This window comes from Dermacentor variabilis, chromosome 9 (assembly GCF_050947875.1).
Source record: "Dermacentor variabilis isolate Ectoservices chromosome 9, ASM5094787v1, whole genome shotgun sequence".
NCBI classification, from domain to species: domain Eukaryota; kingdom Metazoa; phylum Arthropoda; class Arachnida; order Ixodida; family Ixodidae; genus Dermacentor; species Dermacentor variabilis.
In genome coordinates, this window is record NC_134576.1 from 106,594,872 (window position 1) to 106,622,757 (window position 27,886).

General features: G+C 43.0%; 1 protein-coding gene across 3 annotated transcripts in view; it reads left to right on the forward strand.

The window, feature by feature from the left end:
- The window catches only part of Strump (WASH complex subunit strump), a 40,522-nt gene extending 13,447 nt beyond the window's left edge, over positions 1–27,075 (forward strand). For all 3 annotated transcript variants that reach the window (XM_075668922.1, XM_075668923.1, XM_075668924.1), the window contains exons 8-27: positions 100–213; positions 2,048–2,225; positions 3,990–4,126; positions 5,861–5,990; positions 8,001–8,113; positions 10,787–10,953; positions 12,952–13,027; positions 14,318–14,569; positions 15,294–15,476; positions 17,879–18,058; positions 19,005–19,132; positions 20,555–20,645; positions 22,053–22,227; positions 22,813–22,892; positions 23,096–23,199; positions 25,174–25,303; positions 25,846–25,942; positions 26,062–26,221; positions 26,545–26,635; positions 26,851–27,075. In XM_075668922.1, the coding sequence (XP_075525037.1) occupies positions 100–213; positions 2,048–2,225; positions 3,990–4,126; positions 5,861–5,990; positions 8,001–8,113; positions 10,787–10,953; positions 12,952–13,027; positions 14,318–14,569; positions 15,294–15,476; positions 17,879–18,058; positions 19,005–19,132; positions 20,555–20,645; positions 22,053–22,227; positions 22,813–22,892; positions 23,096–23,199; positions 25,174–25,303; positions 25,846–25,942; positions 26,062–26,221; positions 26,545–26,635; positions 26,851–26,907 (2,643 nt within the window). In that variant the 3' untranslated portion in view covers positions 26,908–27,075. The remainder of the gene's footprint in view (positions 1–99; positions 214–2,047; positions 2,226–3,989; positions 4,127–5,860; positions 5,991–8,000; positions 8,114–10,786; positions 10,954–12,951; positions 13,028–14,317; positions 14,570–15,293; positions 15,477–17,878; positions 18,059–19,004; positions 19,133–20,554; positions 20,646–22,052; positions 22,228–22,812; positions 22,893–23,095; positions 23,200–25,173; positions 25,304–25,845; positions 25,943–26,061; positions 26,222–26,544; positions 26,636–26,850) is intronic.
- The last annotated feature ends 811 nt before the right edge of the window (positions 27,076–27,886 follow it).

The following is a 27,886-nucleotide window of genomic DNA, read 5'->3' on the forward strand; positions in this document are numbered from 1 at the left end:
ATTGAGCCGTCATTCTGTGCGTGTTAGCCTTCACCTGGGCCAAGAAAGCCCACCAAAAGAACTAAGCCACGCATGTAACGTGTTCACTTCGCCTCCCAGGTGATAAGCATCTACATGGGCATGACGGTGAACCTGGTGGATGCCTGGGAGCCCTACAAGGCAGCTCGGCAAGCTCTGCTCAACACCCTGGACACTGCAAATGTTAAGGACCAGGTACGAGAGTGCAGGGCTTGTGCTGTTGTTCTTCAAATAAGCACAGGTCTTGCTGCTTCACTTAAATTACCGTAATTCAATGGCACCAAAATCTTATAATTTCCTGATTATCCAATGACATCTGCATGACTTTTATGTCATGGTCGTCTGTAAGTCATGGTATTATGGTCAAATGCCTCTGTATACGAGCTTAGAATGTCACTTTGTAAGCGAGAAAAAGACACAAATACGAATTATAGGTGGCGATGCCGCCGCGGAAGTTTCCACACCAGCTCACCACGATGTCATGAATTCTGACGGCATCTGCTCATGCCAAGTTAACATTTTATCTGTGAACATGGGACTACAACACATTCTAATAGAGGCAGAGGCTGAACTTTGCAAGTTTCCAAATCTTTCACTTAGCCACAGTGGCCCAAACGCAACAAAATATTTTTGTAATCTATGACATCACAGTGGCGTACCGGCGCTGGGGCTTCAGCACGAAATTCCGAAAATTTAAGTTTGTCCCATGTTTTCCCATGTATAAGGAAATTCATAGAAGAATAAATTGAGTTGGATCACAGACATTGGCAGACATTGCAGCTCCTTATTGGAAGCTTACCATCGTCATCGAAAAGGAAGGTCTATAATCAGTGCATTTTACTGGTGCTGACATATGGGGCAGAGACTTGGAGACTGACAAAGAAGCTTGAGAACAAGTAAAAAACCGCGCAGAGAGTGATGGAACGAAGAATGCTAAGCATAACGTTCAGAGACAGAAAGAGGGCAGTTTGGATCAGAGAGCACAAAGGTATAGCCGATATTCTAATTGACATTAAGAGAAAAAAATGGAGCTGGGCAGGTCAGGTAATGTGCAGGTTAGATAACCGTTGGACCATTAGGGTGACAGAATGCGTACCAAGGGAAGGGAAGCGCAGTAAAGAACGGCAGAAGACTAGGTGGAGTGAAGAAATTAGGAAATTCGCGGGCGCTAGTTGAAATCAGTTGGCGCATGACAGGGGTAATTGGAAATCGGAGGGAGAGGCCTTCATCCTGCAGTGGACATAAAATGGGCTGTTGATGATAATGATGATGAGTAATCAACCTCATTCCGCAACATTAACAATAATAGAGTTCTCAAAAGATACCGTATCAGCAAGATATAGGATTAGATTTTCTTTCCAAGAAGAAAAAAAAAACAGCTTAAGTTGCTCCTCGTCTTATGTAGCAGTCTTTAGCACATTGTGAGTCGTCGCCCTATATTCCGGTTTATACAGTACTTTATCAGTCGAGACTGATTTGGTTTTTCCCGTTAGTATCCCTTTAACACTATGAAACATTCATTCTTCCTGTATGCTTCCTTTCACAAGCTTCTACACTTTGTGCACCTCATCGGCGATCCGAGCAGCCTAAATTGCAACCACTGCTACGTAAGAGAGACACTGGCTCAGATATTATGCATCTGCCGGGTGCACACAACCACGCGACAGACTGTTCACTGGCAAACATCAATGCAAGACCTTTCTCGGAAGACTTTATTCTGGGTCCTGTGGCCTCACTCGAGATGTGCTACGCTAACAGTACAGGCCACGGTGCAATTTCTGCGGAACACAGGAATTTGTGCGAGACCGTGATTCAAGTATGCTGCTGTGCTAACAGCCAGCATTCTTCGCATCCCTATTCTTATCATAGTCACCCTCCATCCCCATTTTGTTCCCTTTTCCCTAGCGCACAATATCAGGCTAGGGAGCTCATCAGCTCAGGCCAACCTCTCTGCCTTTCTACAAATAAAATTCGTCCTCCTATGCAACCTACCCCTCACATCCGCTTACCTTGTCTCATTGCTTCTCAGGCCCAGAAGTACCACAACCGCATCACGAAGCTGATACCGAGGCTGCAGCACCTGCTGAAAGAAGGGGCGCTCGAGGAAGAGTTTGTGCTCGACAGTGTCCCCAAGCTGCTCAACACGGTGCGCGAGTGCAATGTCACCCTCCGGTGGATGTTGCTCCACACTGTCAACCTCTCTCAAGGCGAGTGTTGGCTTGCCACAGAGCGCACACGTGTGCCTTTGTCGTAGATTTATTTTCGGAAATCGCAAGTTACTTTCCAGCACCTACTGTCTACTGTAGGCGTCACTGTCATGTACAGCACAATCCACTCTTAAAGGAAACACCTAGCTAGTAATAAAGCCACTAGTATAACTGAAACACTCCTACTTTATTGAGAGAAAAGGAATGGTTGGCAGGACGCATTCAGCTGACATCTATGCATTAAACAGTTGTGGGCACGCCTTCACACTATAGTTCAGCTAAAAGTTCGGCTTTCGTTGTCTCCTGTAAGAATCAGTCTTGTTGCGCCAAATGAATGGAAGCAGCGTTTTGAATGACCAGTCCAAAGCAATTTTAGCACTGGTCTGCAATGTCCCTTCAAAGTTGTTTTAGTTATTCCTAGAAGAAACTGCACAGGTACTTTCAACGTCGTGACACCTGGTGGTGTTACTAGACTAACGCTCACTCAACTTGCTGCTTTTGTAGTGCTCTTCCAGAGTGCTTTGAGGATGCATTTTAGATTTGGCCAGTTGAAATTGAGCACTTGAAACACCTTCTATGGTTCACACAGAGCAGTGCACTTCAGCTAGGGACACTCAGAGGCACTCTCATTTTCAACCTGTGAGTGCCAGTGAGATTCGACAGAATTGCAGTCACATCGCTCCTCAGATTGCTGTGGGAGCATCAGAATGCCCTTTTTGGGAAGCTTTCGCTGACTCCAATGTCGAGATGCCTTGGCACCACTGCAAACCAATCCAGAGCGTGATAAGAACCAGTCGAACGTACCTGCTATACTTAAACCTCGATATAAGGAAATTGGTAAAATTGGCACTTCACTTTGTTATATTGAAATTTTGTAATATTGAAATGCACCCTTTTAAATAAATAAGTACAGCCGGCAAAAGATTTTTCTTGCATGGAAGGGGCCGTAATCTTCTTTGATTTATTGGGCAGTTGTAAAAAAGAAAGCAATTTCAATGAGGAAAAGATTTCGTTTTCTTGAACTTGAGGGTCGGCAACCAAACATGCAGTTTTGTGCCATGTCGACGATACATTCACATCGGCGGTGCAAGACGAAGCCTGTGAATCTTTTCCATCCACTTCGCCGCCGTAGGTGGTAGCGTCGCCTGCAGTGAGACGACGACGTCATGAAATGTGTAGGCAGAGAATAGTGAACATTTGCAAACGCTTCCTCCCCTCCCCAGCTCACTTGGGAAAGGGGCACACATCAAGCCACCATCCTTTTCAGCTCACCCTTGTACACTTTCTCACGCACCCATATTACATTGCGAGAGTGGCACAGTAGTATATCGCTGCACTTAGACTTTGTATGGAACATGACGGCAAAAGGGTCTTGTTGCCATGTTGCTCCACTGTGGCTGCCGCTCTCTGTCACGCGGCGTACAATATAAGAGGTGCATTCACAAGCAGCCCTGTATATTCCAACCATTTGAACATTTGACCCACGGCACTTTCCATTTGTAGCCTTGATATTCCTTCGCGGCGGCACTGAAATTTTGTTATATTGAAATCGTGCATTTAAAATGCATTTCGTTATAATGTTGAGGTTCAGAATACATGGTGTCCTATGTACGAGAAGTTACAAAAGGTTAAACACTTTGTTATTTCGACAATTTCGTGATAGTGAAGTTTGTTATGTTGCGGTTTAACTTGTAAGTTCTGCTGTCTCTTCCTCTTCTTTCCTCTGTATTTTGACCTTCTTGCCTTTTGGAACAAAACGCGCAGGCTTCATTGTTGGTGGTGAGCTGAACAAGCGGTGCCGTCAGCTGCGCGACCAGGTCCACCAGGACAGCAAGTACCAGCCGCTCACTGTGTTCCAGCTCCTGCTGCACACTGCCCAGTTCGAGCTGAAACTCAAGGAGGTCTGTAGCACGCTGGGGCTGTTCCGAAATTGTTCTTGACTGGTGATGGATTTCAGAACAGTCTTAAAGAAATTGAACTTTTACGAATGTATGTTAACCTGAGCAACTATGGTGAACTTTTACGGATGTAAGTTAACCCTAGCAACTCGTACATCTAAGGCGTTAAAGCCGAATAGGACAGATGTCACACCCTTCGGAGGTCCTGAAGGTCTAAGGGTCCCAAGGAACTCCTAAGGTTTTGCCACTGCCCAAGTCATTGCAGATGCCTTCACTATATCTAATAAAACTTCATCACTGTACCTGGGTCTTTGTGAACATTTGACTGTACTATTTGAGCTTAGTACTTCTACATTCTCCACTACAATTGGAACATGTTCCTATGTTCTGCACCAGCTCTACCAATGCCGTCATCAAGCCCTGCGTCAGCCATTTTGGGGCTGTGTTCAGGTTGCGTAGCTGGCTGTTCTGTGGCTGACATTTGACACTAGCCATGACGCTGCTGTTGCATCGAAATTGTTGTGGAATTCCTTCTAGCAGCTTCACCGTAAAATGTAAGCTTATACGTGTTTACTTCTTGCTTTAGAGTTTTCTTGGAACAACCAAATTCTGTGAATGGGTCTCAAACTCATTGGTAGGAAATAATAGTTCACAAGCCTCTGCTTGTATGAGTAAGGTTTTTGGTTGGCCAGCATCTTGACTGCCAGTTTAAGCATGAACAAGGCAAACAAAGATGCAAAGGGCTCTGATGGACAATGCACACAAGGAAATGCTATCTTATTGAAAAGATTGGAAACTGGGAAAGCAGAAATGAGCACGAAATCACTTTATTTATTTATTTATTTATTTATTTATTTATTTATTTATTACAGCGAAGCTGTATATGGCTAGGGTTCCGTGCATTCTTGTTCTCTGTGAACAATAACTATCATCATCAATGGCTCATGCCCCCATAAGCATTCATACTCCCGTAAGCAAGCAAAAAATGCAATGGCTCATAGCGCCATAAGGTAGAGCCTATAAGCACTCAGCAAAGTGAAGCGAACAGTGCTTAAATTCTTTCTACTCACGCATACAACATACAGAACAGCATGTTGAAAACTGCCGTCATTAATGGCTCATACCCCCGTAAGCAAGCAAAAAATGCAATGACTCATAGTCCCGTAAGGTTCAGGGCTACTCACTTTGAATTGGCTGCGATTACACTACCCCTGTTGTTGTTGATTTCAATGTGGATGTGCCAGTACCAGACTGTGATTAAAGTTTTGAGTGGAATAATGACCACCGATCAAAACAATAAATGAGTTTGTGCCTTTGTTCAAAATTATGTATCACCTCTGTCTCAAGGGCTAAACAGCTTTGCTGATCAAGAGTGGAACGGCTCACGATTTTTTTCTTTATTTATTCATTCATTCATTCATTCACTTGATAAAATTGCCCAAAACGAAAATGCAAATCACTGTTTTGCCAGCGCCCAATAGCAAGCTCACGGAGATTCACATTGCAGATCCTCATAAGGAAACCCATTGATAGATTGTCATAAATACTTCTGCATTTCAGCATCATTCACTAACATAGGCTTGGCATTATTTTTTTTTTTGTCCTCAAAACCCCTTCTCTCCCTTTCTCACTGCGTTCCCTCCTCTATTACATCACTGTGCACATTGTAATCCAAAGACTTTTGCCAAAGACTTTTGCTTTGCTTTCAACAAAGTGAGATGACTCTTCTTTCCACAGCTGTTCCAGCACTTGCTGTCCGTGAAGCACGAGAAGTGGAGTTCGATGAAGAAGGAGAGTGCAGAGCACCTTAAGGAGCTGTCCGAGGTCTACTCGGGTGCAAAGCCCCTCACCCGTGTTGAGAAGAACAGTGAGTGCTCGCCGTTTTTCCTCGCGTGATCGCTGGTTCAGCAGCAGCACCTCGGCAGATTTTCCCCCCAAGATCAAGCATTATCTTAGGCTTCAGTAACGTTACTAGTTGAGCTCGTTGGTACTATGTATCAGCATGAAATCAAAAGTGAAGGCATTCTGAAACTACTCCATGCTTGGAAACTGAATACAGATCAATTGTGCCTTGCGCTTTTTTGTAATTAAAAGGTAACTTATGTTCCACTCAGTTACTTCTTGCTCGGGTTTCAATTTATGCTGATGGTGCATGTTTTGGAAGCAAACAGCGCTCAAAATGGGACACAGAACAGGACAAAGTGCAGCATCCTGTGTACTAGTTGTTGTTGTTGTTGTTGTTGTTGTTGTTGTTGTTATTGTTGTTGTTGTTGTTGTACTTCTTGTGAATTTATACATGATATTCGCGAAAATTAGAGGAATTATATATGGAAGGATTATCATTGTTGTTGTCCCATCCTCGTCGCCAGTTTGTTGTAGCTTCGACGGGGCGGCCGGACGAAAGGGTTACGGCATGAGGCCTAAATGGCCGGGGCGCGCAGCGCCGCAAGAAAAGAGCCAGACTGCTCCATTCGGGGACCAGACAAAGAATTGCACTTTTATTTCTCCGAGGGGAAGCAGGAAGGCAACTTACAGCGTTTGGCGCTGAGTGGCGCCCTGATGTAAAGACCCAAAACCGAAACCAGAAGTTAACACAGGATACCACAATTGTCATATTTTTCTATCTGCATCATTATAAAGTGTGTCTCCAGTTTTTACCTGTTTTTGTGACTTCTATTTTATCGTCCGAAGATAGGTTTCAGTGTCACTCTTATTCTTTTTTTTCTAATGTGTTCAGTTTTTGTAGCTGAGTCTTATTGCTGACTGTCAGGTTTCTTGTGACAAGCCACTGTGATGGCTTAAGCGAACCTGATTTCTGTAATTGTACTTGAAAGATTTGTTAATTATTATTATTATTATTATTATTATTATTATTATTATTATTATTATTATTATTATTATTATTATTATTATTCGATCCTGGATATGTCAAACTTAGATATATCGAATTATTGCTCTATCGAATAGTGCTAATATCTCCTTGATCATTTCGTGCAAAAATATAGCGATGTACAGTAGAAACTCATTCATATGTTTTAGAAGAAAATGCAAGAACAAATGTACTAACCGGGAAAACCTACAATCTGAAGTCACTAAAAGAACTGGCAGACTTGACTGTAGCTGACATCAACGTAATGCAAAGCATTGCAGCACGGGGCTCCGATACACGTCGAGTTGGTGTGAGGCCCGAGCATCCCGAGATGTGCGTTGTTGTTTTTCTGTTACTTCCAATGACATTAAGCCACGCACACTGCGACACAGATAGCTGAAGATGCTTATCGCAATAGGCTTGGTGGTGATAGCTGTGAATGCGGCATGTGATAGCTCAGGAGGAGATTTGCTGGTACCAAAATGGAAAACAGTGCGAGCCGGCATTTGTAACGCGGCACAAGTGGGCAAGTACTGCGGGAAAGCTGCTGCAACAAATGGTTACTGTTCGCGATTGCACGCGCCTCGTGCCTTTTCTTTTTTGCGTGAAATATGGTGGCCAGAAAACGTATCATACTATCGCAGTTTGTCAATGTACCGAACGTTAGTGCCAAAAGATCGTGTTTTTTTAAAGAATGCATCAACCAGCAAAAAAAGAAGCAAAACTGTATTTGGGTCTTTTTTTTTTTTTGGAATAGCTGTACAGATACAGCTGTACAGCTTTACAGATAACAACACATAACTAGTTCCCTTTTTTCATTCTTTGTATACTTTGATTTTCATTTTTCTTTGTTCACTTCACCATTAGAAGTTTATGGCTGATTTTGCATCGTTTTATAATGAGTGAGGCATTTAAAAGCCCTGGCTTATTTGTTATAAAACAACACTTTTCGCCACCATGGTGAAGGTTAAGGCAGACAATGTGACTGGCATTTGCTGTGGCTTGCAGCTAACCTGCAGGCCTGGTTCTCGGAGATGAGCAAACAGATCGACTCCCTCAGTTACGAAGACACGACAGCCACCGGCCGCAAGATTGTCCAGCTCATCCAGGCCTTGGAAGAGGTAACGCATACAAGTTGTTTTTCATAGCGTGCGAAACTCTACTCAGTGGTATTCCTCGCTGCATTTTTAGATTTGTTTCGCTGCTCCCCAGTGCTTTTCAAGCAAGAAGAAAGTTTATGGAAAAAAAAGTGCAGGTATCTGTGTGAATTGCTACTGCTCTTGATGAATGTGGTGAACAAAGAGAAAAGAAAGTTGTGCAGAAATCATCGACAGTCATTGTTAGTGGCAGCAAATAGCCAAACACTTGTAAAGAGCTATTCGCTTTATTAAAGGAATGATGCGCTTGAAGCCATTATTTGTTACAGTGAGGATATTGAGGTAGCACTTGTCCCTTGATTGTGTTATTCCATAGAGAACAGAGCCGTTAACGAGCACATCTTTGGTGGTAGCGTAGGTGGCTTTACATATGAGTAGGTTCATCAGATGTGTACCATCTCGAGCAACACGAGCAATGGCAGTGAAGGCGACTACCATCCTCCTGTTTTGCAGCCATCACAGGGGGAGAGGGCGGCGAGAGTAGAGGAACATTGTCTCTCTCAAGCGCTCCACAACAGCATCTAAACCTTCCAATGCCGCAAAGTTCTCGTGTGACAGCACAAGCGCTAGTTTCCAGCATTCCGGCAAGGAACGCACTCCGGAACTCTGTTACACAGTAGCACGCTAACTTTGCATCTATGCCTTTGTATTGGCAATGAAAGTCCAACTACCAATTTCAGCTTCACGCTACTTTTTTGACAGTTGCCAACTTCCCCTTTTATGAAACTTTCTGTGCCTTGCCACTGTAAGACGTCGCTTTTAACGAATTTCAAAACGTTCAGCTGAAACTTGGCTTAACTGAAGCATTTATGCAACAGCCTTTTATCAAAAACTAAAGCATGTGCAAAGCATTCTGGTGAAACCTGAAGGCGTTTCTTTACCATTTTGCTACATTTCCAGGCCATTTCAATCGCATTTCAGTGCTAAGCGTGATCTGCAGCCCTTGAATGACTCTCGCGCAAATCACAGTATCCACTGAGGCTGGATCTTCCTTTTCTGATTTGCTTCTTTCTCTTTACCAAGCAACAGTTCTTGAAGGAAAGTAACACAGGGTACGACCAAGTGTTTCCGAGATGTATATGTTACTGCTAGGTAGCTTCGTAAATGTGGCGTATGAAATGAATGAGTACTTTAGAAACCACTACTGTTGCAATCGTGTTGAGTGCAGCAGCTCGGAATAGAGCTACAGTTCGATATTTCCATATTTGTGGGGAAAGACATTTTTGATTATTGCATAAGTACACTGATTGGTTCAACTTACGTTGATCATTATTTGTGTGCTCTCCTGGACACATGAATATCAATATGTGTTTGGTATGTAGGTGGCTGGCTTTACATTTCTCTGATTTCTTCATACGTGTCAAGCATTACAGCCGTGTTGGTACATCAAAATTTATCTTTCTGTATTTAACTGGTAGGATTTTTTCATGCATCCTGTCTGCAAATGTGTCTGTTGTAGTTGTCTTATGTTCTTTATGCGGTCATCTTATCTGTCTAAATTCATCTAAATACAAAGTCTTACAATGTCTTTCACTCGTAAACACTCTATCTCTAATTTCCCTTATCACATAAATAATGATGTGCTTTTTCCAGCCGCTTCGTACAAGCACTCATGCCAAGCCTTTTCTGGACCCATCACGATACTACCATATGTGCTAATGCTTGAACATCACTGAGGTACTTATAATGAAGCCTACTTAATTCACCCTCCAGCAACCGCAGCTTGAATTTACCTCTCCTGTTTCGTCGCCTTATCATAACAACCTAATCAGCCTATTAGGATCGGTTCAAAATAGGGCCACTAAGTTTATCTCACGTAATTATAGTTATAATTTGAGCATCTCACAAATAAAACATAATATTTCGCTGCCGTGCTTAAGCGCTTGTCATGATTTCGCACTCTTATCGTTACTTCACAAGTACTTTCATGCGGCTAGAAAATGTTTTTTCACAACTTGAAGTCGCGCCTTGCACATTACAGATTACATAATCACCTCAGCTTCACGCGCACCTGCGGGAACACCCACGCATTTAATTGGTCAGCAATTCTTCATGCCATTCAGTTACGGAATGCTCTTCCTTGTTCCATCATCTCCAAAACAAATCCTGATTAATTCCACCAGCTCAAAAGTTCACATTCCACCGCATAACTTCAACAAAAGATATGTCCTTCCTTCTTCTTTTATATTTTTCTAGTCTTATGCATTCTGTACGCTTGCTTGTTTTTATTTATGAGTGTTATTTTGCTTATTATATTTTTTATCCGGTGGCTTTGGAGCAGCTACTTTTGTACATATTTATTTTGTTTGCTGAATGAACTATATCTTTTGTCTTTTTACACTGCAATTTCCTATTATTATTGTGCGATGCTCTAATGCTCATATAAAATGTTGAGTATACATTATTATGCTGTCCATTTATCACATATGTATATAGTATGTTTTGTTATACACCCATCTAGTGTTTACTGTGACACCTCCCTTATCCAATGCATCGTACGAGGCCTGTAAGGAAATTTTAAATAAATAAATGAATGTTTGCTGCATTGGCTAACCTCTAAAAAGTCGGTAGTGTTCCTTGAACTGAGAAAAAAATAAATCAATGTTTCGGGTCAAGCAGAGCGTGTTGTGTGTGCAGGTAGAGCAGTTCCACGGGCTGGATAGCATCCTGCAGGTGAAGCAGTTCCTGACCGAGACGCGCCAGTACCTTCACAGCATGTTGCGCATCATCAACGTCAAGGAAGAAGTGCTCGTCACTCTAGAAGTCATTGCTGACCTCTCCTACGCTTGGGAGATCATTGACAGGTACTGCTTCTCTTGCAAGCCCACCTTCGCGACCCCTGCACTGTCGCTATGCCTCTACGCGTTGGTGATCCCCGAGACGTGGCTGATTCCGTTTTCCTTGCAAAACGCCAATTTCATGCGTAAAAACAAAAAGGAAAAGACAGAAAACTCCCAAGCAATCAGAAGCCACTCAGGCTACTAATTCCACAGTTTGCTAATGTACAACTTTCACAAATGACACGAAGGCCTGTTGGTCTTTACTTGCTGGTCGGCCTTTTAATTAAAGGCCTGTTGGCCTTTAGGGTTTTTTTTTTTTTTTTTTGTCATGGAGCATCATAGGGCAACTTGCTGTGGCTGTAGTCGGCATTTTACTGCTAACTAGTCTATGTTCTTCGCAAAAATGTGCATTTGCTTGGGAAATGCTGTGAGTGCACATTAGTGACATACGTGTGTAAATACTATATGTTAACTGCTGACTCTTCTTGCACAGCTTATGAATTTCTGCTGTGAAACATGTTCGTGTGAATTTATGTTCACTGGATAAGCGAGTGACTGCTGAAGATATCGCAATACTACAGTGCAGAACAACTAACTTGCATCGGCTCTGCCAAAGGAACAGCCCACTAGTACTTGTCTAACATTGCCTGCAAACACTGTGCACATTGAAGACATTCGAGTATATTAATGTGCTTCAAGCGTTTTGCGTGCAAGGCACGAGTGAATGAGCCATCAGCTTGTTTGTGTGATGTGTGTGAATGTTCGAGTCTTTCACAAAACTGACTGACTTATCCAGAAGGTCGAAGTGAAAAAAAGACATGCTCTAATATGCAGCACTCATTCATTTGACAGTATTTGCCCAATTCTAACATGCCCCCCGAGTTGAGTGCTTATCAACTTTTTATGTGTTCATAGTAGGAAACTTACCTAAAAAAGACCTTAAAGCTCCTAAACAACATATAGGAATATCATGTGCACTTAATTTTTTAACAACAAAAGTGTATCATGCATCCAATGCTGGCAATCAGAAAAAGCTGAAGCCATCAAATTTTATCTTCACTGGATGATTTTTTTTGCACTTATTGTTTGTTGTCATCATTTTAGACAGCACTTTATTGCTATTGCTGGACTACAACATGCCGTCGTCTGCACAGTCAATTGCACCTGTAACATTTCGTGTTCATCAAGCGACTTCGCTACGATTGCAAACAAGATGGTGGCCCAAGCCCAGACTAACCACTTTGCTAGTTTGTCCTGTCACGCGTGCTATATCCTCCAGAACTTCAAAAACACGATACAATTTGTTGCTGCTATCTTAAAATGTAAAATAATTTTATCTTTTGAATGAGCCTTTGTAGTCAAAGACCTTAAGCAGCACGTTGTCTGCATCGTGCTGCACAATAACGTGCTTTGTTGCCATCTTGTGATGGCAATGACGATGACGCTGCGAAGGCTGGCTCTGGCAGTAGGCTGTTGCGAACACCGCAAAAATGCTTTTAGTCGCATATGTGATTGCACCACGCAAGCAAACTTTAGGTGAACTTTCTTGCAAAAAAGAAAAGCGTGCAAATATAAACTGGTAAATACTGTGATCATTCATTGTGAGCTCTTGTTTTTTTGTTTGAACGCTTTCCTTGGGCAGGCCGAGAATAGCAATTGTCGGCAGGAGGTAGTGTGTGTTTGATGCATTCATTGCCTCCTAATTACCGCCAAGTCGGGTGCTGCCACCACTGTGGTCGCCATTTGGGTCAGGTGCATGCGGACCGACAGGTCAACTTTAAATTAGCGCCCGCTGTGTTCTTTCCTACTCCATCCTGCTAAGTCTTTGTCTCCATGTCGCACTAACAGTAAGTGCCTCCTAGATTTGAATTATCCGTTGAAGGCCAATTTCGTGATCTAGGTAACGAAAGTTTTGGCCGGCCAAGCCCTTCATTCGGAATCAAATTAACGGAACAATTAAGTTAGCAGGAGTCAAACCAATGAAGGCCTACTGTATGATTGATGATCTTCTCAAATTTCCAGTTACACACCATTCATGCAGAAGGGAATCAAGAGTGACCCGTCCATGGTGATCAAACTTCGGGCTACGTTCCTCAAGGTAATGCCCTTCTGACTGTTAGTAATGAAAGGCCTACAATTAGTCTGCTTTGTCGCAGTGCGGTGTAGCTGTTTTAGCAGGTTTTTCTCCGAGATCTAGCAGATTTTCCACATGTTTGATGGCAGAAATGCACTTTTAGTTGGTAGCAAACCTTATATGCCAGGTCTTGAATAATTTGACCATTTTGTACTTGAAAAGCATGTTTTGCTAGCTGAAAGCACCAGTAGCAAAAGGATTTAAAGGGACACTAGAGAGAAAAATTATTTTAGCTGTATTTGTAAATTGCCTTCCTACAATACCAAAAGAAAACGCCACTTTATCATGAGAAAAGGCTTAGTACGCCAGACAACATGCAAACACGAAAGATGGGAGGCGATATTGCCTTGAAGTTTCCTGCAGCAGCTCGTTTCCCGTCTGCTTGGGCCTAGGTAATTGTTCTCATGTTAAGATACATTACATACTTACTCAAAAGAAGCCAAAGATTGAACTTAGAAAGTTCCAAGAGTATTTACTGTGACACAGCGTCCCAATTGAGGAAAAGATACTTCAGAATTTGTGTCGTCACTTTGACATACTGGCACTATGGTTTTGACAAGGAATTTTAGAAAAAAAGTTTAAGTTCGCCCTTTATTTCCTCTACCACTAATCCACCTCTTAGTGCAAAATTAAAGAAAATGCACTTTCTAATAGATACTTGATTGGTTAAAACTGATTAAGTGCTCCCCTTTAGTCTCTCTTTTTTTCAGCAACCCTTGGAAAGAGACAAATTGGAAACAGTATTAAGCCTAGAAAGCAATGATGTGCTTGCTGTGCTACCGTGTCACAGCCTCCCCGCTTGCTGCAGCTGCTGCTGTTATACGTGTGCTTCACTGTGCATGCGGGACGACATGCCAATCCTGGAATGAGGAGGGATCAAGCCAACAGTTGTAGCTGCATCAGAGTCACGTAGTAGAAGCCGTTTGCATCTATAATCCATGATACTTCGAGAGAGGCAGCACTGAAAAGGGAGACGAAAAGACACAGACGATGTGCTTGTGTTGTCTGCATCTCTCCTTCTCTCTTTCTTTCTTTCTTTCTTTCTTTCTTTCTCTTCTTTTTTCCCCCTTGTCTTGTTTTTCAGCATCGCCTTCCTTCAAATGCCTTACCCAACTGAACCTAATTGGCAGCTTGATCCAGTCCACGACGCACTGACGTGCCGTTGCCGATCCCGACAATGTGGATCTTTCATTGCAGTGTCGCATGAATGTTACTTGTAGACATGCGGAGCTTTTGCTCCCATCTCTCTCACAGCTGGCCACGGCTCTGGACCTGCCGCTTCTGCGCATCAACCAAGCCAACAGTCCGGACTTGGTGTCGGTGTCACAGTACTATTCCACCGAGCTGGTCAACTATGTCCGCAAGGTGTTGCACATCATTCCGGAGACCATGTTTGGCGTCCTCGCGCGCATCGTGGAGCTGCAGACGACAGCCATCAAGGAGGTGCCCACACGCCTAATGAAGGACCAGCTGAAGGCATATGCTCAGCTGGACCAGCGTTACGAGGTGAGCATTATTAAAGTACTGAAAGTGAATCCCACTTTTTACCTGCGAGGTGGTGCTCAGTGGCCATGGTAATCTGCTGCTAAGCACAAGATTGCAGATTTGATACACGGCTGCTGTGGTCATTTTGATCCAGCTGGAGTGCAAAAACGCTCATGCACTTAGATTATATGTGTGTTTAAAAACCACCAGATAGTCAAAATTAATCTAAAGTCCTACAATGTCTCTCAAAGCCGATGTGTTGTTTTGAATGAAAAGAAGGGAAACCAAGGTGCCCAACTTTTGTTAGTCACGACCATGTAAACCCAACAGATAGTGAAGCCAAGAAAAGCATAGGGGAAGTTATTCGTAATTTCTAATTGAAGAGTATAATTGATAAGCTAAAGAAAGTTGAAACTGTAGTAAAAACATATTGCTGTCAGTGGGGACCGAACCCACAACCTCCAAATTACGTAGTTCGTAATACATGGGTTTGTCTCCCAGTGGCCAACAGTTTTATTCATCTGCTTTCAATTACCTTTAGCTTATTAATTCTATGCTTCAAATGAAAACTTCAAATGACTTCCCCTGTACATTCCCTGGCTTTGTTATTTGTCTGCTTTATATGGATGTGTTCCTCTAGGATCTTCAAACCCCTTAATTTAAATTTGATTTCATATTGCTCGTGCTTCCATCAGTTCTTCGTTCACATTTCCAACACTGCCCTTTCTCATGTCTCTCCTGTCAGGTCGCCAAGCTGACTTACTCCATCTCGGTGTTCACCGAGGGCATCCTGATGATGAAGAAGACACTGGTCGGCATTGTTCAGATTGATCCCAAGCAGCTGCTCGAGGACGGCATCCGCAGGGAGCTGGTCAACCAAGTCATGCGTGCCCTGCACAATGGACTCGTCTTCAACCCCAGGGCCAAGGTATGTGTGTGTGTGTGTCAATGCCATTGGTCCAGAAAAGTGTGTTCCTGGTTAGTGATACACTGGAAGCCTCAAATTTGGGAGCCATCATGGGAGCCCTGCACAAAAGAATATGATTACAACAGAATTACAACATACCGCCAATTGTTATGTTACAATAATACAGCAGACTTCCGTTAATTCAACTCTGGTTAATTTGATTTTTGGGTTGACTCACTCAGGACCGAGAGTTCCGGCCAGTGCGCAAGCATTTCTATGGTCTCCAATTTTAATTATATTGATCCTAAAATTTGCCTTCTCGGGATGGCTCGAACTTGACCAGTCAGCATGCACGTGTGTGACGCCTATGGGGACCCTAAGAGAGACCCCTTTAATGGCAGCACATCTTGACGGAGCTTAGGGGAGAGTGAATGTGTTGAACACACGTCATCTCTAGTCGAAAATGCCTATTTTCTCCCTGCTCTAAGGAGATTTTGAAGGATGGTAGCTCACAATGTCTAATTGCAGTACATACCTGATTCTTACAAACTTGTTTCTTTCTTTTCTTTCTTTTTTTGCTTACCCAAGAAAATTGGGCCAAAAATTGCCTGTGCAGTGCAGTCGCATACAAAAGCGAAACTGCCTTCGCGGTGTTTGTATGCTTTACTTCATCAAATGGATATATTGTGTCGAAGCTTATTTTAGGAAAGTGGCCATCACTAGACTTTTGCTTATTTTTCTTGTTAACAAATTGAGTGCACATTACATTTCTACTTTGTTTAGGAGCTTTAGCGTAATTTTTACCTTAGGGTACTTCTTTGGACACATAGAAAGGGGACGTGCATGTTATTTGGCGGTGTGTTAGAATCGGGCTAATATTGCTGAATAAATCAGCAGTGTATTTTGGTGTTTCTGGTGCATAATGTTTAATTTGACCTACTGGCTAATTCAATCAAATTTGTCGGTCCCATCAAGCTCAAGTTATTGGAAGTCAACTGTACAACAGAAGGAGCCAAGTTTTAAATGGAAGGCAAGGTATCATCATCGCACACATGTAGCTGTAAATATGAAGCATAAAACATCTAACAGTAAACAGATAGCATAAAAACAAATACATGAATAATAAAATAAAGATTAACAATTAGAAAAAAGAACTGCGACATTATTTCCATTTTGATGGTGTTCCTATGATATATTCGGTAGTTAGTAAAGTACATTAGGATTTCCTGGTGCTGTTTTCCGCTGCTTTAATGTGCCGCACTCTTATGAGCTAGCCAAGTCCCTGAAATGTCAATCTTCAGATGTAAGAGAATGGTAGACACGCAGACAGCATCTGCCATTCTGTATTCAAATGAACTAGACTCAAACATCATCCTTCTCTTAAGTAGTGGCCTTCCTCCTCAGCTCATATTTACACTACATCTCTCAATTTCACCCTACGTCACCTACACTCAATTCACACAGCTCAATCCTACACATCACCTACACTCTGCTGGCTAGACACTGTATCACTGTGTAGCATCAATGCCTAATCAGTTGGAACACTAGCAGTGCCACTTGACTTGCACACACCAGGTTTATTCATGGAAAACACGGGGAAGGCGGGACATAAACATTCAAGACGATGAGCAAAACGAGAACAAGGTACAATAAAGAATTCGTTTTGCCATTCGCAGTTTTGTTGCTGTGTTCTTGACCGTCACTACCACGTGACACTACAATTGAAGTTGCTACAATCTGAACTCGCAAATTAAGCACAGTGGTCACGTCCTCTAACATGTAGTAGCTTGCCAGGTGATTCTGCATGGCTAAAGTGTATTAGATATCCTCGTTTAACCTTTATGGCGCTAGCCTATTAGCCTGCTATATAGGTGATACTATTTGCTGAACGTAAGATATGGACATATACTAGATGGAAAAGCATAACTGTTGGTGGTGTCTTGTGCTGTGTTTAATGAAAGTATGCAGCAATGAACAGCTCTGTTCTTAGCTGCTGGCATAAAAGTGCCAGCAGATGCATAATTGTGAGCATGTAGCTTACTGCAGAAGGACATGATTTTGTTATATCTAGTTGATGTCATTATTGTCCGATGCTGCAGATGATATATAAGAATGTAGGGGCATAAAAAAGTTTGAGTTCTCACTTCCTTTGCTTAGAATGATGCCAGTGCAGTGAACTTCACAAAGCATAATGAAGGAAATTTTGTCACTCGGGGAGCACTGTGTTGGCAACACTATAACTTAATTTGATAACTGGTGGTCTTCATGAAGATGGTGCAGATACATTGACACATTTGTGGCTGCAGCTGTTATGTTTTTTCTTCCCTCCTGATCTCTCGTGTCCGTTTGTCTATACCGCCGTATTGAAGCCTACCACCCAGTTAGTAGCCCACTTACCCGTTCTGCTACAACTGCTGTTGCAGCCCAGTGAGTTGGTGCCCAAGCTGACCGCCCTGGGCAAGGTGATGGACGGCTACTACCGATCGTTCGAGTACATCCAGGACTATGTGAGCATCTATGGGCTGCGTGTCTGGCAAGAGGAGGTGTCTCGCATTGTCAGCTACAACGTGGAGCAGGAGTGTAATGCTTTCCTTCGACAGAAGGTATGTTCCATTTGCAGATGTGCCTGTTGTTTGCCTTCTCGAAAAAAAAGTGCAGGAAAGGTGTACTTGAACTAACTTTAGGGTCCTCAAGGAACTGTTCACTCTGGGTTGTATTGTCAAAGCCAAGTGATAGCATCCCAGCAGATCTGCCTAATAAGCTGCTGGGGACAGGTATTCGTTAGCTCAATTAGTGTCAAGGCTATTCAGTGTCATTTCATTAGTGTCAATGCTATGAATTAGTGTGGTAGATGTGACATATGGACATGTCCGAGTGTACTTGGCAGGGAGCCTTCAGCCTCCCCACCTGACAAAACAGGATACGTGCTGATCTGTTTATATTCCCTGCATCTAGGGTTATACCATCTGATGCTGTGGCCAGTGTCTCGCGAAGCATTTCCCGTGTTGAAAAATTAATTTTATGTGTGTGTATTCTGTGTTCACGTGCCAGTGCTCCATCATGGCGCTACGTGTACCACAGAGGAACTCATCGTGCGTGGTGTACGCAGAACATCTCCCTTTCTTGCTTGAAGTGGGAGCATGACACCGATACCACAAGTGCAGTTAAGGTGCCCATATTATTGGTATTGCAGTAATGCAAAAATATAGTCATACCTCGGTATAATGAACCTTGATATAATGGTTAATGAATGTAGCAACAGTATTATAAAATTTTAAAAATTTTCTTTTTTCGCTATCAGTATGTACGCTTACAATGAATATTGGACATAATGGAGGTACCATTCTCTTGTCAGATGCGACCTTATTATAAAGAACAATGAATCTCTGGAACGCTGCTCATGGTTCTAATTAGAGCATCACCAATCACAAGGGTCATGAGGTGAACAGTGCAGTGATATTTGCAGGGTGCTACCTACATGCTTCTTGCTTTTGTTTTGTATGAGATTCTTTTCCTTCACAAGTGCGAAACAAACACTTGGAAATGCAGGTCCAAGACTGGCAGAGCGTCTACCAGTCACGCACTATCCCTATTCCAACATTCCCTCCATTGGACCAGGCATCGGTCAACTTCATTGGCAGGCTAGCACGCGAGGTGCTGCGTGTTACTGATCCAAAGTGAGTATTGCCATTATGTATACCATCCATTTTTAAATGCAAAAGAGTGACGGATACTGTTGTTCCATCTTATCTGGAAGATTTCTGGAATAGATGGAAATGGGGGGGGGGGGAGGGGGGAGCTGCGTGAGAACTTGGAATGTCCACGTAGCTAATTATAAAAACATTTGCTAATCAACTCTTAAATTATTCACACTAGAGCACATGTTGAAATTGCGAATGGAAGTTGAATGGAAATGCTAAGACAAGCACCATTTCCAAAATGGCTGTCCTACAAGATCTGCTAAAAAGTGCACTGGCACTATGCTTAAAGGGACACTAAATGAAATGTTAAGTCAAGCTAAAGTAATAGATTAATGCTCTAGAATGTCTAAGGTGTCAATGTTATCGCAAACAGAGCTTTAATAATCGACAAAATGAGGTAAATTCAGGACAGAATTTGAGACTCCCCCGGACAATCAAGTACTAGCCTGATGACGTAGGCACTCTTCATTATAATTCTGTCACTAGTACTTGACCACTGATATTAAATATATCATTGCATTGCATTATAAGGCGAAAGAAAATTCTACTTGTCTACTTCTATTCGATTCTTGGAAAAAATTGTTTTGATGTTACCCTTGACAATGACATGCGCAGTCAGAAGCTTTAGCTTTTGCTCAACTTTGCACTGCCCACGCTTTCGCGTTTCATTAGTTTCATTATCGCGAAGTGCCACGATGGTTTTGCCAGCTCGCAAAACTCCCACAAACTACAAGTAGCGGAAAATGCCAGGTCCATGTGATGTTTCGGTACGCTTGAATGGTCCACGTCACTTGAACAAGAACAGCTGCTGTGGCAAATCCAATGCTGTGCTCAGTTTCCCCACAGCCGCGTGTTAGCATTTTTTGCAAAAAAACAGTAGTGCTGTCTGTCGGCCACTGTTTTAGGCAACAAAGGGCGGTGATGGCGTGTGCAATGTCACCACTCCCTGCTTGGGGGCGGGCTACTTGAATTGTGCTAAAGACATGCAGACCCTTCGGACGTCATTTTCCGTAAGTCTTCTCTTAGCATGAAACAAGCACCGAGCTAGGAAAACAAAGCGCATGTTGTCAGGTCAAGATAATCTGTTCCTTGTTAACTCCTGTAGTGATTGCTTCAGAACTGTGCAAATATTCTCTTGTCTCATTATTGTGACCACAAGTGGCTTGTTGGTTGGTCAGTTGTACACCACTCCACTATAACTAAAAGCAGTCATTATCTGCACTGGGAAGCTGGAAAGAAGAAGAAAAGCTCCTAGTAACATTGCTACAATCTGCAGTAAATGTTATAATTGTGCATCCATTCTTTCGGCTTCCTTCAGTGTTACCTAGGCCTTGTCTAGTTTTTCATTAATGTAAGCAGTTTTGAATGTGCATGTTACAACAGTCTTTCTGCACCTAGGACAACTGTCTACGTGGACCAGTCAAATGCCTGGTTCGACACCAAGTCACATGCGGAAGTGATCAACCTCAGCCTCTTCGCCCTGCTTCAGGCAAGAGAGATGCCCTCAGGGCTTTTCTTCAATCTGCATTTGTATTTTATGAGTATGGTGGGCAACAGAAATATTTGCATTTTTCAACACTGTGAATGGTGTTCACTGCAGGGCATGGGCCAACTTTTAGTTATTTGTCCGCAGGGCAATACTTGCTGAATAAAATGCTTTTGACCTACTATTTCCAATAAGTAGAAGAGCAGTTGGATTTCAAGCTACGCCTGCACAGGAAAAAAATGTGTTGCACAAATTTTGATTCTGCCCAAAGCCACATTGTATTAAAGAGGCCCGAGACACCTCTTGAATGCAGAGAAACATGCTGGAATGAGTGTAACACGTGTTGAGGAATATATGTCCAAAGGAACTTTATAAAGGGCCCCATATGAACAGAGGTGTAGAGATCGCAGGAGGATTGTCAGCTACACAAATCGGTAAGGTGTCATGAAAAGGGAGCACAAATGGAACAAGGTTCATGTTGTCGCCGTTCCTTGCGTCCCTGTTCTGTTGGCACTCTTTTTCTTTTTTTTCTATAAAGAGAGTATTGATCTCTCTAAGCTGGGACAATGCCGATAGCAATCCCCTGCCTATCGCTCTTTCCTTCCCTTTTCCACTTTCCGCGATCCACTAACAAGTAACCATTCAAGACCAGTGTCTCACAAACTTGCCAGAGAGTGGCAAAGGTGCTTACAGGACAAGTAGGACATGTTAACAACCACTGTGTCTTAGTGTCCTAGAACCTCTGAAACATTGGGCATGCTTCTGCCTAACGGCTAGCGTCTGGGCCATTGCACTTCATAGCACATCACCATTGATGTTGCCAAAGGTGAAATAAGAGCAGGATCGTTGAAAGCCGCAGGAGAGAGCAAGATTGATATAGCACATGAGATTGTGGGTTCCTTCCTGTATGCAGCGGAATAATGTTTGGCATGCATGCTCATGGCAGCATTGTGTGCAGGTCGGAAACAAAAGTGTTAGAGCACTCCTTTGACATAGTGTGAAATAGTGTTGACAGGACAGAAAGAAGCAGACCTGTGCTTGTTGCTTTTGTGGGTCAAGTTACAGAAACGTCCACATGCATGTTATCTAGGGCATATTGTGCTTCGCCATAATTGCTGTTATACATGCAAATTACTTGCCTTCTTGCACCAATGACCACGCAATGTATAGGACAAGGTTTCATGCTTTAACTAAGCTGTCTGAGGTTCGTAGTTACTATAAATGTACAACTTAAAAAGCACAAAGAGCCAAGAAGACACAGGTGGCCTTACGTGTGTGTGTGTGTGTGTGTGTGTGTGTGTTTGTCTTTTGCTTTTGTGCTGTATGTTAGTTATCTACAAACCTGCACTAACTAGGACAACTGTCAGTCCTGGTATGTAAGACTTGTCTTTACCTCCTCCACGCAAGCAGAAAAGTGTGGGCACACCTGGCCTGACAGGGCTGGACCGGCTGCTGTCGTTCATGATAGTCAAGGAACTGCAGGGTGTGCTGCGGTCCCTGGAGAAGGGAATGGTCAAGGACAAGTCCTGGCAGGAGCTGCTCACCAACATGAGCAAAGCCCTGCAGCCGGTCGACGGGCTAGTCCGTAAGTGTTGCAGCTGCGTCAAGGCATTGCCCCCCACCACATTGGCTTATTGGCTAAGGCATTCTGCTGGTGAGCATGAGGTTGCGGGTTTGACTACTGGCCACTGTGGCCTCATTCTAGTGTGATGGGAAAATGCTTGTGTGCATAGATTTAGGTTCACTTAAAGAAACACTGAAAGGTTGAAAATTGGTACAGAATCCTTCACTACAGTATCTCTTATAGCCTCAGTGTTGCTTAGGGATGTTAAACTCAATCAATCAATCAATAATACCATGATTACTAGTACAAGAACTACTAAAGTTGTGCGCTAGTTTTTCTTCAGTCGATATGGCCACATTTGCTTGTTTGACAATTGCAATTATTCCCACAGCCATAAGGGAGTGTCCTAGTCACTGAAGCATCATCTGGCTTTGGCTGCCTAATTTGCATGTTGGTTCATGTATTCAAACATGTAGCATGTATTCAAACATTGATGCAGCTAAGGCTGGCGCTAAAGAAGCCAGTGCAAATCTCTCATAAATGGTGTTATGTGCTTACCTCCTTTCGGTGTCACTCACTCACTGTCCTTGTTTTTTCATGGCACAGAAAACGTCGGCAAGACATACAGTGCAACCTTGACGAAAGTTGCCAAGACGTGGTCGGTTTTCCTCGAAAGCATTCTCAAGGTCAGTGCTTCCCATCACGCTGCATTTAAATCGGAGCTTGGCAGGTTATGACTGGGGTTCTACTGGCTAGATGGCACCATTGCGTGGATTATCCAATTTTGTTAACTATGAATATTTGTTCCCTCTTCCGCTCTCGTGTAGTTTTTGTCGTCGTCATTTTTTTTTCTAGTTGTCAAGTTGATGTGGCTCCTTTCTCTTGGCAGATTGGCCAGATGCAAATCTTGCGCAAAGCCATTGCGCACGAACTGTACACAACAGCCAAGTTTGAGTCGAAGGACTTGGTTGGTGCTCTGCAGACCATGAATGAGTGAGAGATTCAACATTACTTTTTTGTGGGAGTATCACATTTGCTCTGTCTCACACTACGAGGTATTTAGCTACTCAAAATCGAATTGCTCGACGTGTTGAAATGACACTCTATGGTGTGCATGCTTGCTAAGAATTTATAGTGGAAGAACCTACCTGTGCTTGACAGCTGTCGGCAAGATAGATGAGGCATTCTAAGCTCAATAGCATGGCAGTTTAGGCGAGTTAGTATGTCATGGCTTTTTTAGGCTTGCAGCGCAGCTCAGAAAGAGCAAAAAGGAAAGTGGAAGGGGTAATGAAAGGGAATGGAGACCAGAGTGAGCACACCTGGCTTGACAGGGCACTCACTCTGTTCTCCGTTCCTTTTCATTACCCTTTCCACCTTCCTTTTTGCTCTTTCTGAGCTGCGCTGCAAGCCTAAAAAAGTTGTAAACTCACGTACGGTGACTGAGTTACGGGGCATTCCCTCCGCACTGGGCTGAACACAACCCAAGCCTCAACAACACTGCATGGAATTTGGAAACCATAGTACAGGCTTCCAATGTCATTTCTCTCAATAAGCATGTCTATTGCCACAAACTGACTGCTGAAATTTTTTAATCTCTTTGCTGCCCCACACGTCTACATGTACAGTGTTGTCTTTTGTACCTCGCACTAAGCCAAAATTTCCCATTAACTGGAGATACCTGTTGGTTTTTTGTTAGTGTTGCTGCTAATGGCATGCATAAAGCGATACATCTGTTATGTTGCTTACTACAGTCACCGACCGATAATTCGGGCTCGACAGGGACCGCCAAAAGGCCCAAATAATCAGGAGTTCGAAGTACCAGATTTGTCAGAAAATAAGTAACTTTATTCTACAAGTGGGCCAGAAAAGGTGTGCGATATTCTCAGAAATCTTACTTTAGGAGATTCCTTCAATTTCATGTGACTAGCTCAAGACACATCAGCGTATACGAGTGACAAGTTCCTTGGCACATTGCCAAGCATGCTATCTTATCACAGTACAGAAATGCTGCTGGCTGCTGATGCATCTGGTGCTAGTCACGCAAAGTATTGCGAAAATGAAAGTATCTTCGAAAGCGATTGTCCAAGAATACGGCTCAAGCCTGTCAACACATTGCTATACGCAGATACACTTGCCTTTGGCCTAGACAGTCCGTGAAGGACTGTCTAGGCCAAAGATTAAAGTTCACAGATTAAAGCTGTGAAGTAACGGTGGGGAGTAAGGTTTTACAGTAATAGCACAGAACAAAAGCTAGTGAAGTGAGACAAGACAGGAACGATCCAATGACAGTAGCATTGTTGATTACAGTTAGCTAGCAATAAGGGTTTTAAACTTTCCTTAAAACTGTGGCAGATTTTAAATGAATCAGCTAAAATTATGCAATGCAGAAAGGCACGCACACGTGCTTTTTTACATCCCGCATGAGAGTCTTCGTATATTCCAGTACTCATTCATGTTTTTAACATTAGATGTGAATAACTGCACTCCACTTCATAAGTCGTTTGCAGTACTGTAAGAACTGCGAGACTCCTTAGCCTACAGAAGGGCCGAATGCCTCTCAAGATTATGTTCATCCAAGCCACGTCGTCTGCTCAGTGGCTGATGAATTCACGGTATATGACGTGCATGCACAAGAATGCCAACATGTCATGTATCACTGTAACATATTATGTACCAAATAATAACACAGCTGTATAATCCCACCATTAATCGGACAGTTACACCCGGACCTGTATTCCGCTGCGCAATGATATTGCCTGCACATGCCTCATACCTTCGGCAGTGCTGCAAACGACTGGTGATATGGAGTATAATTAACCTGTGCTATTAAACTTATGTGATACTATATCACTTAAGGTAAACTTGTTGGAACACATCATGTTTTGCCTTGATCATTTCTAAGAACAGTGGGTTTACTTACCCCAAACATTTATGGCAGCCTCTGATTTACATTATTGCCATCGCCAGTGCCCTGCTAGGAGAGGTCAAGGCCCACCATAGGGACCCCACCAAGCCATACCCGAAGGAGGACAATCCCTTGCTCATGGAACTGGCCACATACCTAGATTGGTGCGGACTGTACCAGCCCCTCTCCAAGGTGAGTATGACACCTTTCTTGGCCCTGCAGGGACCAGACTACGACCACACAGAGTCGTGAACTTACCTTTGCCTTTATGGCCGTTATGGGCTCTCTAGGCTTTCCAAGTGTATGTCCCTACACTGAGCCAAAAAAAAATTAATTTACAGCATTACAAAATAGTCAGCTATCTCCATTGCGGCCAGCCAATACGTTACACTTTATGGAGACTGATTCTGGTATTTGTTGCGACTACATTTTAACCGTTAGTATGTTAGATTGAGGGACTTGCACCCAGAAAAGGTTTCTTTGAACTGGAAGACTGCTCAAGAAGTCAACTCACTGTGGAGGAAATTTTCATTCATTGGAGTCCATGGGATCCTTAGAGGGAATTGAAAACACATTGTAGCAGAAATTTCATTGTGGCGTGGTCCGACTGTATTGGGCTGTTCACTAGCCTATTGGCTGCCAGTCCAAATATTTCTGTTTTGTGAGGAGTTATACTGCATGAATGAAACAGATTCTGATTTAGAAAAACATTATTTTTCTCTACCTAACTTCAGATTTATGCGACTACGAGGCCCATCGGGAACCTGCCGCTATTCATGATGCTCTTCACCGTCACACACTTGGCAAAGTTCACATATGTGAGCTCACAAGGTAGGCATGCTTACCGTTCTTCATTTTTTAGTAACGTGGCTTGCATACAGTGAATGAAGATGCGTTTTGCATTCATAAGCAACCTCTGAATGAACTCTGTTTTTTACCATGTGTTGCAGGCGGCCTGCTGAGCAAGCGGGGTGTGGACTCTATAGATGGTCTTCCCTTTGTCCTGGGGTCGTTCACCTTCCTGAAGCAGTTCCACCAGGACAATGTCACCCAGTTCCTGGCCTACCTCGGACAGTACGTCCGCTCGCTCCTCGAGGAGGGCTCCGTAAGGTACGTCGACGTGGTCTAAACGGTGTGGCTTTCGACTTTACCCAGCTTCACGTTTTCATAGGGTCTGCCTGCCACCATTCGCCAACAGCTAAGAGCATTCGTGCTCAAAGACCCCCTTATATGCAAGGGTGCTCGAGCGGCGAAATTCTTGAATCAAATAGAATGTAAATATTCTTGTCATATACCAGCTTCAAATGTCGTACCGGTGACAGTGCTGATACGTGCTTGCATGCAATTGAGGCTGATAAGTGCCTACATGTGCTTGTGCTAAGCATGTACCATGGAAGTTGAACCTGCGTGAGACTTGTCACCTTTCCATACAGCGTCACCAAGTTCTCCGATGCCTCCGTGGAGACGACCAATATTATGGCCTACCTGGAGATTCTTGTGCGGCACTGCAATGTGCCCCGCAAGGTGGGTAGCCTTTAGATGTCTGTGCTGCGACTCGTGTCTAAAATGCTTCTCACCAATAACAGCATGTAGTGAATATACGCTTAGAATGGATAATGGTTTAACAAAGGCATTTTTGTGTTTGATGTAACTTGAATAGAGTGCGGTACCACTGTATTAGTATTTCGTTGCAATGTTTCTGAAGCTTTCTTTTTTTCTGTGCTGCATTTTTTGTGCAGGTGGTGCTGAACTATGTTCCCGACTACACCTTTGACCACTTTAGGTCATCATCCTAGTCCGCGTGGTGCTCAATTAAGTGAGCATGTGCCGAATTTCGACTGCAATGTTTCTACAATCGTTGATACTCTGTAACAGATGCATCTTCGAACATTCCGGTGCCGTCTTTTTCTCTTTTTGATTACTGTAAGATATAAAGACGTGTAAAATAAGCAGTAATGTATGTCTCTTTTCTTACTGTGAGTTAGCTTGATACTTTGTGAGGCCACCAAGTCTTATTTCACTCATTTCAGCAAACTTGACACCATAAAGAAACGCTTTGGCACAGTGAATCTTGGCTTTAGACACAAGCCTATTAGTTTAGGCGTGAGCCATTCAGAAATTTTTGCAAAGAGAGGGTTCAGATCCAAATTTTTTAGCTTAGACGCAAGCCAGAAATGTGTGCATAAATATTTCAGAAGAAAACCTTTTAGCTCAGATGTGAGCCATTCTAAAATCCTTGTGTGGACGTTTGCTAGTGAAGTTTGCTCTGGCAACACTGTGCTGGGCAAGAGTCTTGCATTATAGCAATTGCCGGTTTACACTCGACTATATACGATCACAAAAAAACTAAAATAAATAAACAAAGAAAACCTCATTTTGGGCAGATCTTAATGCTTACTTGGCAGGTAGGTGGTTTACATCTTAGTTGTTTGCTGTTATAGTGAAACCCCGCTAACTCGATGTTGTAAAAATAGGGAAGAGTTTCTAGATAAGTGAAATCACGAAAATATAAGCCTCTGGCTGTAGATAGCCCACACTGCGCCTTTCAACATAGGAGCCACTAGCCGCTAAATTTCCCGTAAAAGGTCAATATACTAGGAGCTGTATTTTTTTGTAGATCATCTTTACAAGATACGTACTGTGTGGCTTGGCACGTGGAGTTGAGACCGAACCAGGACGAATTTTCGACTAAACCGATATTTCCAGATATCAGAGTTTAAGCTAATTAGATTTTACCGTATGAGAAATCTTGTAAATTGCTAACGAAATATAATG